The 14,435-nt window shown below is 39.4% G+C and overlaps 1 protein-coding gene across 3 annotated transcripts in view; it reads left to right on the top strand.

Moving 5' to 3' along the window:
* Positions 1-14,435, top strand: part of Sec63 (SEC63 homolog, protein translocation regulator) — a 68,958-nt gene that overhangs the window by 19,154 nt on the left and 35,369 nt on the right. For all 3 annotated transcript variants that reach the window (NM_001107637.1, XM_006256570.5, XM_006256571.5), the window contains exons 2-6: positions 1,217-1,316; positions 7,424-7,538; positions 9,113-9,225; positions 12,546-12,607; positions 14,280-14,338. In NM_001107637.1, coding sequence (NP_001101107.1) covers positions 1,217-1,316; positions 7,424-7,538; positions 9,113-9,225; positions 12,546-12,607; positions 14,280-14,338 — 449 coding nt within the window. The remainder of the gene's footprint in view (positions 1-1,216; positions 1,317-7,423; positions 7,539-9,112; positions 9,226-12,545; positions 12,608-14,279; positions 14,339-14,435) is intronic.

A 14,435-nucleotide genomic window follows, 5' to 3' on the forward strand; every position in this document is an offset into this window, starting at 1 on the left:
CCTTGGCACACACATGGACATTAGGAAACCCTCCAGGAGTTACTCCTCTATTCTACCACATGGGTACCAAGGATGGGACAGGCTACCAGGCTTGGTGGTCAGTATCTTTACCCACTGAACACCTCACTGGCCCTGTGTGCCAAATTGTTTACTTACCTGCTACCTCATGCAAAGAGTTCAGTTTGCATAGGTTTTTAAAATATGGTAAATAACAACAAAACCCCAAGAAAACAAAACAACAAAACAAAAGACAGAATTAGCCTAGCTAGACTCAGGTTCCATTGCAGGCATCATAGCTAGTAGCCATGGAATTATTGAGCATGTCCTCTCCCCCCCCCCCATAAGGATGGTTTGGTATGCTGAGCTTAGCTGCACTGCTGACATAGAGCTTCTTCACAGCCCGTTTGAATCCCACAGCCATGCTCTGAACTGCTGAGCCATCTTTCCAGCCCCGTAAACTTTTTTTTTAAATCTAGGGAGGAGTTACCTAATCCAAAGAGATAAGTAAAACAGAGCATGACATTTTAGGTTTGGTTAATTAAAAATTTTAATTGAATTGCAGTTTTCCATAGTGACTAAAATAACTTTTGTCACAACTCTTACACAAGTCTATTTTAAGTTCTTACAGATTGGGCCTACCTCCCAATATAACATAGACCAATATAACATAAAACAATTAAAATTTGTGATACTGAATTTTACTGACCACTAGTATTTTGGCTGTCAGTTGACTTTCACATTAAAATTATAAATTCTCTTAGTTTTATATCTGTTTCAGTAGATAAAATTCTGAGCTTTGTTGGTTAAAATATATCTTATTAGATAATTATTTCTAGACTTGAAAACCATTGTTTATCCTTGGTTCTTAAATAAACCATATTTTAACTATTTTATACTTTTTATTCAATACAAGGAGAGAAACACTCAGACAATTGATTATATGACCAAGACATTATATGTTCAAACTAGTTTCTAAATTTACAGAGAAGTTTCACATGAAAAATACTTGTTTTTTAGTTAAAAATGTCCAGGTAGTATTTGTTGTGACAGTCAACTTAGCATAGTTTGTGAATTTTTATAAGGGTTATGTAAATATGGCTATGTAAATAACATTTGACAAAGTGTTAGAGTAATAATGAAGGTTAGTATGATAATTAACTCTGGTTCAGCTTTCATTGTAAGAAAATAATTTAACTTGTCTTTTCTTTCTTGACAGAGCAAATTCGATTAAAGAATATCAGAAAAGTATACGGAAGATGTATGTGGTATCGTTTACGGTTATTAAAACCCCAGCCAAATATTATTCCTACAGTAAAGTAAGTAATGGATTTCAATATAAAACATTCTGAGGACTTCTTCTTTGCTAGGTCTCCTGGGGAATTGGAGAATGGCTTACGTGTGTGGCTGTAAAGAAATTGTAGCCTATGAGAGAGGTGAGGCTTGAATAGGAAGCCTGAGAGCTGTGAATAGATTAGAAGTCAAATGAAAGACTTCTATCGTGTGTTAGTTAGAATTGGAGTTTTGTGTTAGAGTCTATATGGAAATGAGAACAATTCAAAGACTAGCATGATGAGATGTGTATTTCAGGGATATCTGAACTTAGCACATGTGTTCCCATGCTTAGGCTGTTTATTTGATTCTGTGTTACTTCAGGATGGTTATGGTTTTCCTTTCGCTGAGGCTAAGAAATGAACTGATTTGGCCAAGATCATGCAATGTATAGTGGTGGAGCAGGACCTCACCCCCTTCCTTGTGGCAGGCTTGTTTGCTTAGACAGCCCTAGAATATGTTTGATTCTGTGAGGCTTTACACCAGCCTGCAATTCACTAGATTATCTGGATAGAAGCTGAAAGTCACTGCAAAAGAATGTCTGGTAAATTACCCGTCTACCTGCTTGAAAGAGAAAAATCTAGTAAATTTCAAATCTGGTTTTAAATGATGAGGATGGTTTTAAATACAGTTGTGTTACTTTAGGGGATTGAAATAAGGTTTTTTATTTTTATTTTTTTAGAGGGGAAGGATGGGTTTTTGCATAGAGAGGGAATCTTAGCTTTGGTGGTCTTACTTGGTGATGTAAATCTAAAGGCAGAGTTAGCATTGAGACCAGGATCGCTTTTTACTCACTTTTATTTGCTGCTCATTCTCATTAAATTAAGATTTTTACACACACACACACACACACACACACACACACACACACACACACACACACACACACACACACCCGTTCACCATGTATCCTTGGCTGGCCTGAATCTAGCTATATAGCTTGGACTGTCCTCAGACTCTCGGGAATCCATCTGCCTCTGTCTTCCTAGCTCCAGAGGATTGAACGTTTGGACCATCACTCCCAGCTTTAGGCCAATATTTTTATTTCTCAATGCCTACCTTGGTTTTGCTCAATACTTCAGGCACTTAAACCTCCATTTTTGTTTTTGTTTTATCTTACTTATTGGGTGTGTGTAATGTGCATGTGGGCATACACGCGCCACTGTATTATTGTGGAGGACAAAGGACAGCGCAGTGGATCATTTCTTTTCTTCCACACCTGTCTGAGGGCTCTGGACTTGAACTCAGGTTGTTAGGCTTGTGAAGCAGATGCTTTTCCTGATGCCCTATCCTGTCAGCCTTGAACCTCAGTTTTCAAGGAAAAAAAGTTGAAGGCCTTTTCAGTAATAAATAACTAATCTTTAAATCAAAATGAAGATTAGGTAATGACTAAATAGGTTCTGGTAACAATTTAGATAAAGGTGGAAATTATGAAAACTTTTGCTATTTTATGATAATGATAATATTGCTTCTTTCCTGACAATATCTTTGAAACAAAGCCAAAGTTGCTTCCAAATTACATTTAAAATATGGCTAAAAATACAGAAGACTTTCTAAGTTAATTTACTGAATCTAAATGTAGGGAAATATTTGCCTTTTTGGAGAAACCATATATTCTTTTAGAGAATTGGACATACACCATAATTATGGTTTTCTTCTTTGCTTTGGTGCTCTGAAAATTAGAGTATGGTTTTACTGACTAGTTTGCATCTGCTCATGGATTCTGCCATGAGCCTTCTCTTGTGTTCTTGCCTCTGAGAATGGAGGCCAGAGGGGAAGGAAGCGTTTACTAGTTCAGCACACCCGCTCTGTTTGCTTCCTTCCTTGTGTGCTTTGCCTTCTGTGGCTTTTCTTTATTATCTCTGTTTTATGATGTTTGTTAGATTTTTAGATTTCATCAAAGTGACAAGTTAGTGTGTGTGAATAGCATTTTCAATAGTCTCTAGACTATTGGGAGTATTAGTAAACCAGTCTATGTTTAGATTGTACTACTTTAAATTATCTTTATCGTTGATTTCACATGTAATTGTTGTGTGCCTATCATGAGTCAGGTATAGAAGGTGTTGATGCATGGAGATTAACAAAATAGATATGGTTCAGAGATGTAAGACTTAGGAGTGACTGCAAAAAAACAATTTTAACTTCAGTAATCATTTCTTTGTTACTATAATAATATGCTTGGGTTTGCATACTTTATAAAGAAACAAGACTTATTTAGATTATTTCAGTTTTAGAGGCTGAAAGCCCCATTCATTTGTGACCTTGGAGTAGCACTACAACTTGGTAGATGTCAGAAGGGCCTGTCTGCCTGTCTGTCTGTACATACATACACACAGACATACATACATACAGACATATACACACATTCATATGCATACATACTTGCATGCATGCATACACTTGACACCCTCTTCTGGGTGTCGAATCCTATGTAACTGGAGTTACAGGTGAGCCACCTGATGTGGGTGCTGGGAACAAAACTTGGTCCTCTGCAAGAGCAATAAGTACTCCTAACCACTGAGCCATCTCTCTGGCTCCCTAGACCTCATCTCCTAAAGATCCACTACATCTTTTTGTGTATGGTATGCATGTGCATGTATTCAAATGTGAGTGGGCTCATGTCTACAGTTAAACATGTATGTGTCTGTGTATGGAAGCCAGAGGTTGGCATCTGGTATCTTCCTTGATTACTTTCTAATTTGTTTACTGATGTGTAGGGTGTTCTAGTTTTGTTTCTGTTGCTAGCCACCGTCAAGGGCAGAGAGAAATGTACCTGTTCTTTCTTCTTTCTTCTAACTAGCTTGTATCTAGCTTTCTTCTGTCTTTATGTAGCTCAGGATTTTCTGCCTAGGGAATGGTACTTGCCCACAGTGGGCTGTGTCTTTCTTTGTCAGTTAATAATCAAGATGATTCCCAGACATGTTCATAGGGCAATCTAGGCAGTTCCTCAATTGAGGCTCTCTTTTTAGTGTTTTAGATTGTGACAAGTTGACTGTTTTTTTTTTTTTTTTTGGTTCTTTTTTTCGGAGCTGGGGACCGAACCCAGGGCCTTGCGCTTCCTAGGCAAGCGCTCTACCACTGAGCTAAATCCCCAGCCCCGACAAGTTGACATTTAAACCTATCATGCATAGTTGTCCCCAAACATGGAGTTTGCCAAGCTAGTCTAGCCAGTTTGCCCCAGGAATCTCCTCTCTGCCTCCCAAGCATCGGAGGTCTGGTGGGCACTACACCTGCCTGGGTTTCATGTGGCTGCCCAGAGGCAGGAATTCTGATGCTCAGTCTCTTCCACTGAACTGACTCCAACCCTGGTTCTGCCACCTCTGTCTACTCTGGACTGCTAAACCACAGCAGGAAAGCCTGGGAGAGGACTTACTGTTCCACAAGAGCAGAAGGGCTCCTGACTTGGCCCAAGACAGAGAAGTCTTTGAGTGGGCTTAAAGTAGGGTGAGTTTTTGTTGTTGTTGTTGTTGTTCTAGTGGGATTAAACCTTGCAAATGCTAGGTAAGTGTTCTATTGTTGATCTCTGTCCCTAGCCTTTGAGATTTGGGGAAGAGTTACTAATAATAGTCCCTAGCTACCATGAATTGATTATTGTTTACTGCCTATGAGTCACTTTCAAAGTCCTTAACATTCTAAACTCATATAATTGTCAAACCTATCGTAGAAATTAGATGATATATATATATATATATCTATATCTATATCTATCTATCTATCTATCTATCTATCTATCTACACACGCATGCATACATTAGGCAGCTTGCCAACTTTATTTGATGTGTAATAATGGTGGGAGTTCAGCTAGTGAGTTTTGTTGTATGGCTTACTCCTTGCCTGTACACGGCCAGGAGAGAGATGGGGAATGTTATACATAGGGACATAGGGTTCTCTCTCTTCGTTGGGCATATATGTTGGCATTTAGGTAGGCTGGGAAACATCTTGAAGTTATATACTCTTAAAAGGCTTAAACTACGCCTGGGGAAGCACCTTATGCAGAGTGCTGGCCACTGTGCTGGAAGCCTAGTTGGTCTTAGCATTCTGTAGCACAGGCACATGGTTATGTCTGCGCGATAGCTCTTGTGTAGGTTGTGCAGGCAGGAGAGCCAGGAGTTCTAGACCGTCCAACTTCCTCTGTATAGCAAGCTTGTGGGCAGCTGGGCTGCATAAGACCTGTGTGTGTGGGGCTGGGGATTTAGCTCAGTGGTAGAGCGCTTACCTAGGAAGCACAAGGCCCTGGGTTCGGTCCCCAGCTCCGAAAAAAAGAACCAAAAAAAAAAAAAAAAGACCTGTGTGTGTGTGTGTGTGTGTGTGTGTGTGTGTGTGTGTGTGTGCGCGCGCGCGCGCGCGCGCGTTTAGAATGTTGTTTTGACCAAATGGAAAGAGACTTGTATCTCAGTTCTGCTGCTGTTTAAACGGCCTTTAGTTAGTAAGAACTGAGTAAGATCCTATTCAGGCACACAGAGACTTGCAGCAGGTTAAAGGAGGAAGGTTATGTCTGTGTGCTCTGTGGCTCTAACTGGGCTCTTGTCATCTTAGTCAGGGTGAAGGATGGGTCATTCTAGTCGAGTTGAAGGACAAATGCAGAGTTTGTGTAGGGAGACACGCATACCTGGGGACCAGGAATTTGATAAAGAGCCACGAGTGTAAATTCGTGATTGTGGGAAAAGCCTGTGGAACACTGAAGTATGAAAATTGGCTTTGTTGAAAATCAGTTAAGCAGAAAAATTTAAGAAGCACCTAGATGATTCCAGATGGAAAGGCTTATTCCAAATGATAAGTACATTTATGCTAGGCTCCTGCCAACGAGCAGAAGCACAGGCTGAGAGTGGAATGAGGAGTCTTTGCCTAGCATGGATGGGAACACCCTAGATGTGCACTCCCAGTGCAGTGATAGAAGCAGAGAGCTTAAGCACAAAGGCTTTTTCTTTGTTCTTAAAGCCAGTCATTCTAATTTGTTTGATTTATCTTATATTTATATCTAACAAAATCTGTTAATCATAACAAATTGTGATACAAAGGGTCTAAAATAACAGCTCATGTCATCATCTAAAGGTAATGACTACTTCATACTCTTTATTTCTAATGTTTCTGTTTATAAATATTGGACTGTGTTTTATAAAGCTTGAAGGCTGTTTCCCCTTTCAAATTTAATGTTAAAAACTCTTTCATCTCAAATTTTACTGTCAGTTATGCTTTTACTGTGGTTGAATGATTAAAATTAAATTTTTGTCTACTAATTGATGATAGACATTTTAAGATGTTCAATTTGGTTTATATTATATCACATATATTATATATGTACATCTGTACACACGCATCACACTAAGCCCGTGGTAGTGAATGCCTTCAGTCCCAGCACTCAGGAAGCAGGGCAGGCAGATCTCTGAGTCTGAGGCTTCCTGATTGATCTACACAGTAAGCTCCAGGGTAGTGCAGGCTGCACAGAGGAAAGAAGCTCTGCAGTTGCTCTGTGTGGCTACACCGTGGTGACCGGTCCTCTGAGTTAGTCATTGCTGGTGGGCGCTAGACTGTTTCTAAACTTACAGTTCATCTGTGTCCGCCTGACCAGCTTTTAAAAATTCACTTACTAAGTGTAGTTTCTTTTTTTTTTTTTTTATTCATTTATTATATATAGGTACACTGTAGCTATCTTCAGATACAATCGGATCTCATTACAGATGGTTGTGAGCCACCATGCGGTTGCTGGGAATTGAACTCAGGACCTCTGGAAGAGCAGTCAGTGCTCTTAACCTCTGAGCCATCTCTCCAGCCCCTAAGTGTAGTTTCTATGTCAAGAGTGTAGTACCTTTTACATGTTTCATCTAATTTAATGAGTCTATTATTAATTTTAGTATTTAATTCTGCAAATATTAACCGAAAACATTTTATTACATGGGAGACATTCTACTAGATTCTAGAGGATTTAGGTGAAGAAGATACTTTCCCCTCCTTGCTGTAACAAATTCGAGTCAGTAGTGGAGCATGGGGATGTGGGTTACTTTAAACTGTTTATTCTTTAGTCACAGAGAAAGCCACACAGATGTGTCTGCTTATGCCATTTGTCCTTTATTTGTCTTTGTTTTTTCCAAAACAGGAAAATAGTTCTGCTTGCAGGATGGGCATTGTTCTTATTTCTTGCCTACAAAGTTTCCAAAACAGACCGAGAATATCAAGAGTACAATCCTTATGAAGTATTAAATTTGGATCCTGTAAGTAGTATTCTTATGTAATAATCATTAATTTAACAGTTTCTTAAATACTACAGGTCTATACTGTAAACAAATTAGAGATTTTCAAAAGAAGTTAGACTTGGTCTGTTACCCCACCCCCTTCTTCACTTTTGTGTGTCTGTGTTGTGTGTGTACTTGGGTGCCGTGGAGTCCAGAAGAGAGGTCAGGTTCCTGGGAGTTTACAGGTCTAAGCTGCCTCATGTGGGTGCTGGGAGTGGACCTCAGGAGAACAGGCCATACAGTTTTTATGTACCAAGCCGTTTCTTCAGCCCTGTCAGTTAATTAACTTTTATTAAAACACAATCTCTTTCATTATCATTTCAATATACTTGTTCTATGTTGGCTGCTGCTAGTAAGTATTAGTTTATAACTGGTAAGATGTAAAGATTATTTGATGACAAGTTTCTGTAGTTTAAAAACGTGTTGATGGACACATGCAGTATCTTAGGTCTGTTGGGGATTCTTGTAAGAAATTGTTATCATTATCATTGAAATAGGTAATCCTTGGGTATGTTCCTTGGTGAGATTTCGGTTGATAAACCTCTACAGAAGGAAGAGAGAACTGAAGTTAGTGAGGAGAGAGAATGAGATCTGGAGAACTGTGTCCTATAACAGCTTAGTAGCCAGAATGAATCTGATAGTCTGTTGTGGTTTTAAACATCTGTTTCTTCAATGGATTGCTTGATTTTGATGTTGATATAATACAGATTAAGGAGTATGTTCATTTTTTAAGTTTTCTGCTTTGTAGAAAATTTTGCATATAATCGGATTTCTTTTTATTTCAAATACTCCTTTTTTTAGTTTTTATTTTATTTTTAATTGTGTGTGTGTGTGTGTGTGTGTGTGTGTGTGTGTGTGTGTGTGTACGTGTGGGAATACAGAAGCTGGCAGAAGGAGTTGGATCCTGGAAGCTGCCCACCCTTGTGCTGGGAACTGGACTTGTGTATCCTTCTTAAGAGCAGTGTGAGCTTTTAACCACTGAGCTGTATCTCCTGCCCAGTATCTGGGTTTTTTTGTTTTTGTTTTTGTTTTTTACACTTCTATCATCATGGTTATCAAGAATATAAAATAAAAAGATATGGGAAATAAAATGATAAAATGATCTAGAAATTATTGGTAAAAAGTGAGATTGAGAAGCACGGTCAGTTCTTTTTTAAAAATATTTACTTAATTTTTAAACACTGACAAGCAGATGAAATGGTATATTGTTTAGAGTGTAAAGGAGACCAATCTTTGTTTTGTTGGTTTTTGAACTGCACTTAATTTTATTATCTTTGTATATGTAAAACCAGTAAACTTTTATTTAAATGTGGAGTTTTATGGTGTCACTACCATTATCATCAGTGACTAGTATATTTCATGGCATACAGTTAAGTGATTGATAAAAATAAATATAATGAACAAAAGAAATATATGAGATGAAATTTGAGGGATAAAATGTATAGGAAACTGTTATTTTCTTCTGTCAGAACATTAAATAGTTCCTGGTTTAAGATAAAAATGGGATTCTTACTGCATTGTGTTCTTACGTATTAACAAAGCTTTTCTTTTAGGGAGCAACAGTAGCAGAAATTAAGAAACAATATCGCTTGTTGTCACTTAAATATCATCCAGATAAAGGAGGTGATGAAGTCATGTTCATGAGGATAGCGAAAGCTTACGCAGCGTAAGTACTGTAGGGCCTGCTGCACTTTATGAAGGGTAGGGATGGATTTGTCTTAAGAAAGCAGTAAGTAAAATGTGTAGCACGCACTTGTATTAAGTGCGATGAGTAACATGCACTTCTATTAGGCATTAACCAGGTATATTTTTATTAAGCATTGACCAGGTATATTTTTACTAAGCGGAACCAGGTCTATTTGAACCTGACATTGATGGACCCACTCAGCAGCCCCAAAGCGGCAGTTAATGAAACCTGAAGTAACTCCAATTGGCACTTAGAGAAATGATTATGCCAAATTCAAGTATGTCTTAGTGATTGCTTTGATCTGAAGAGACACTATGACCAAACATGATGTTTGGTGACCACATCAATTCCGGGCAGGGACATGCAGTAATTTTTTGCCTCAAAGGAAAAACAAAACGAAGACCACAGTAGCTAGATGACTCTCATTTCCCAAACACAATTCTCTGTCTGACTATTGGTGCAGTAAGTGCTCTCTTGAACATTCTTACAGTGCTTTCCAAAGCTTTGGCATTCGCATCACTTGTACAGCTTGCTGTTATATCTTTATTTACTTTGTAAGAAATATTGGTTGACAAACTATATGATATTTAAGTCCTCCCTCATACATTGTTCTCAGCATGCATTAATATGAAGTCTCCAGCTGACGTTTCTCTTAGAGCAGTAACACCCGAGGAGCAGTTTTAATCACATGCGGTTTCCTAGAAGGTGCACATGGCAGGGATGCTCATGCCAGGCTTTACTGTCATTCTCGGTCCCAGCGCTCAGAAGATACACACACAGCACACACATGCATACATGCACAAATACCATAAAACCAAAAACTTCTGAGTCAGACATGGTGCCGTCTGTCTTTAAGCCTGGCCAGCCAAGGCTACATAGCGAGCTCCTGTGTTTGAGAGAAGAGAGACGAAAGCTGACAAATGCACAAATGTCTGTGCGTGTGTGTGAGTGTGTGTGTGTGAATCGCAGCTGTGCCCACCCCCAGCTTTGTGTCACTTGGCACATACTCTGTTGAGCTGTAACCTTGGCCATGGGGTCTCTTAACAATAATACATCTTAGTTACGTCTACGTCTAGGTCAACAAGAGAATAATAATAACACAATATGCCACCTTTTAATTATCCATTCTTTTTTCGATGGCAATCTAAGCTAATTGTATTTCCTTGTTATTGTGAAGGAGAAAATCACAATAGTTGAAAGCATGACAGTGCAAGTGTCTGTGTGGTTAATAGAATGTAGCGCCTTCCTGGACTGCTAGACCTGGTCACTTGGTAATTGTGGTTTTAGATTTTTGAGAAGCCTCCATCCTGATTTCCACAGTGGCTCCGTTAGTTTATATCCTAGTGGTGGTTGGGGTTCCTCTCTGCTTATGTCCTGGCCAGCCTTTGCTATTTGTTTTCTGATAGACATTCTGACAAGGTAAGATGAAATCGCAAAGGTTTTATTTTATTCATTTTTTATTTTTGGAGACGGAGTCTTACTAGGAAGCCCTAGAGCCTGAAACTTGCAGACTACCTGCCTCTGCCTCCAAGTTCTGGGATTAAGGTGTGCACCATCATGTCTGACTAGAGAGGCTGAACACTTTTAAAAACTCTTTATTGTCTATTTGTGTTTTTTTACTTTTAGTCTGGTAGGCACGGGAGGAGCAACAAAAATCCCAAATGTTAGGGTGCAGGATTGGTAGAAGATGGATTAGAAACCCTTTCTGTTTGCAGTGGTGGGAAAACCTACCTTTTCCCTTTCCTCCCAGTTAGCTTTCATCCTGCTCTCTTCCCTCTGATAGAATCTGATAGAATTGTATGGGAAAGACTGGGTGGTATGGAGGACACGGGATATAGCTTACCCTGTGTCCTTTATATAGTCTAGACGATAACTTCCTTTGTGGAGTGTGGTTGTAAAGATTTTCCCTCATTCTGTAGACTCTGTCCATCTGTCAATGGTTTCTTTAGCTGTACAGAAGCCCTGTGGTTTCATTTGATCCCATTTGAGATTACATTTGCTAGTTCTACGGACTGTTTCCTGTATGTGGAAATTCCACTCAGAAGTCTGTTGCCTGTGCCTGCTGTTCTGCAGTGTTGTCCTTGTAGTTTAGCATGCTCAGCGTGTCTGGTTTTTAAAGAAGGTCTTTGATTCAGGGGTGGTTGGTTGGTGTCTTTGCTTTGGGGCCGGCTGTGAGGCATAGATCATTCTTCAGGTACATACCCTCTTTTGTTAGCACCGTTTGTAGAAAGGGTTTTTCCTACTGAATGTCTTCTACACTTCTATCAAAACTGAGGTGTCCACACCCCTCTATTTTATCTCTATTTTCTGTTCTGTTCCATTGATCTACCTGTCAGTTTTGTACCTTGCTCTTTTTATCACTGTTTAACATTATTAAATTATTAGTGTACTCATTGGAGAAAGTTTAGAAATAGACTGTAGGGGAATAAATAAAAGCCACTTAAAAATCTTTCTTACATTCTTAGAAAATATAGTGAGTAGCCTTGAATTCCATCTGACTTCATGGCTAAATTGAGCTGATTAAGAACTTGTATCAAGGTCTTTGAATTGGTAGCATTTTCTGACAGTAGGGCATTCACACACACACACACACACACACACACACACACACACACACACACACACACACACCGTCTTTGATTTCAAAGGGATTGTTTTTTATTTCTTTGACTTATTGATCCCTTTTGGGGGAAGGTATATATCTGTGTGGTGTGGTGTGTGTGTGACACAGGTGGGTGCGAATGCACATAGAGGCAGGTTGGTGTTGGGTGTTTCCCGAGATCACACTCTCTCTTACTGACTGAGAAAGCCTCTCACTGCCTCTCACTTAAATCACACAGCAGTTGGACAGCGTGCTCCAGGCACAGGCTGTCTTTCTCAGCTGAGTGCTGGGTTCTAGGTGGGCCACTCTACCTCTGTCAATTTATGGGGTACTGTGGAGTAGAAACTCCAGGCTTCATCCTTACATGGCAAGCACTGAGTGAGCCACGTCCTCAGCCTTGCTGCAGATGGAGAGGGTTCAGGACCCTGAACAATTAAGAGTGCTCAGTACTCTCCAAAGAACCCAGTTCAGTCCAGCACCCACCTTGGATAGCTCACAACCCCTTATAACTCCAGTTCAGGGTCTTTCAAAGTTTCTGTGGGCACTTGCACTCTTGTGTACACACACACACACACACACACACTAAAATGAAATAAAATCTAGAACAAAAGAATTTATTGGTTAAAATTGTTGCATTTGAGGACTTATTTTTGGGGTATGACTTTCTAATTTTGATACCTCATTTTCTTCATGGTAGTTTAACAGATGAAGAGTCTCGGAAAAATTGGGAAGAATTTGGAAATCCAGATGGGCCTCAAGGTGCGGTGAATATAAAAATGTTGGTAGTATTGTATATTATGAAAATATTAACTAGAATCAGAGGAATATTGATTTTTTTTCAGTTTATGGATATGAAAATTACAACCATGAATTAGATGAATAAATTGAACCTTTCCTTTTTAAAAGATTTTCAAAAATGTTTTGTATTTGTATAAGCGTTCTGCTTGTGTTTATGTTGTGCACCACATGCATGACTGGTGCCCGTAGAGATCAGAAAGGGTGGGGTGGGTCCCAGGTCTCCTGCAACTGGAATTGGGGACTGTCGTGAACCATCTTGTAGGGCTGGAAACGGAACCCGGGTCCTAAAAGAGCAACAAGCACTCCTTTTTCTTTTTTTCAAGTGTATTTTATATATCTGTTTCTGGTTAAGTGTGTATGCTACCGTTAGCAAAGGGTGTTGGAGCCCAGGGATGGCTGGGAGCCCCAGTGTGCGTCCTAGGAAGTGACTGAGGGTCTCTGCAGGAGCACCAATTAAGCACCAGAGCTAGCCGAGCTGCAGAGATGGCACCCACACGTTAGTCAGGGCTCGCAACCAAAAGGGCAGCAAGTGTTCCTCAGCCCCTTCCTCTACTTTCTACCTCAGTTTTCATTTTAAACACTTGAGTTCCCAGCACCCTGTTGAGCAGCACAATGCTGCCTGTAGTCCAGTTCCACAGAGAGCTGATGCCTACGGGTACTTGTACTTATGTGTACAAACCTATTCACAGACACAAGCATACCTGTAATTTTAAAATAATAAAAAAAAATTTTTTTAAGGAAATCTGTTTTCCTTTTCTTTTTTGAGTGCTGGGGAGCTGGCTCGGTGAGAAAAAAGGGCCAGAGTTCAGATTCCTGGCACCCACATAACATTTTTGGACCTACTGGTAATGCCAGCATTCAGACAGACACAGGTGATCCCTCGGGCCCTCTGGCTACTTAGAGTCTGCAGATTATTTAGCTCTAGGCTTAGGAAGAGACTGCAGCTCTCTCTCTTTCTGTTGCTATACGTGTCCATTTCTCTAAGAGCTTTTGAGGAAGACAGCAAATGTTGGCCTATGGTCTCCATGGGCATAGCATTTGGATGTACACATATTCCTCCACATGTGGACATGCATGTACATGTGTGCATGCTGTGAGACACGCAAGAAGCCTTTCCTTTACTAATTTCCTGCGTTGTCATAGTGTTTATGTGTATTCAAGCCATAAAAGAATTTCTATTTTCTAGGAAAAAGAAACTGAAAAGTTTCTCCATTGAAAGCTATGAAATTTCATATGCATACTATTTTGTAACATACATACATGCATGCATGCTTGCATGCATACATTACATACATAACTATTTTGTAACATACATGCATGCATATGTACATTACATACACTATTTTGTAACATACATAGATGCATGCATGCATACATATGTACATTACATACATTTATTTATTTTGAGACAGGTCTCAAAATGTGCAGTCCACACTGGCCTTGAATTTGCAGTCATCCTCATGCCTCAGTCTCTTAAAAGTCCTAGATCCCTGGGTGCATTCTGTTAAGTTTGTATAATAGAAATATATATGTAGTCTTTGAAGTTTGGGAAGGGAACGTAAGTTTGAGATACAGGTAAATAGAGTTAGTTTATTTCAAAGGCTTTTAAAATAATGGTTTATTTTTATTTCAGCCACAAGCTTTGGAATTGCTTTGCCAGCTTGGATAGTTGACCAGAAAAATTCGATTCTGGTAAGTGAATTTGAATTTGGCCTACTCTCATGTGTTTGTGTGCTTTGTCGTATGCTGTTTATAGGGTGCAATATAATGAACACTGAAACAAGGAAAA

The sequence above is a fragment of the Rattus norvegicus genome, chromosome 20, assembly GCF_036323735.1.
Source record: "Rattus norvegicus strain BN/NHsdMcwi chromosome 20, GRCr8, whole genome shotgun sequence".
NCBI classification, from domain to species: domain Eukaryota; kingdom Metazoa; phylum Chordata; class Mammalia; order Rodentia; family Muridae; genus Rattus; species Rattus norvegicus.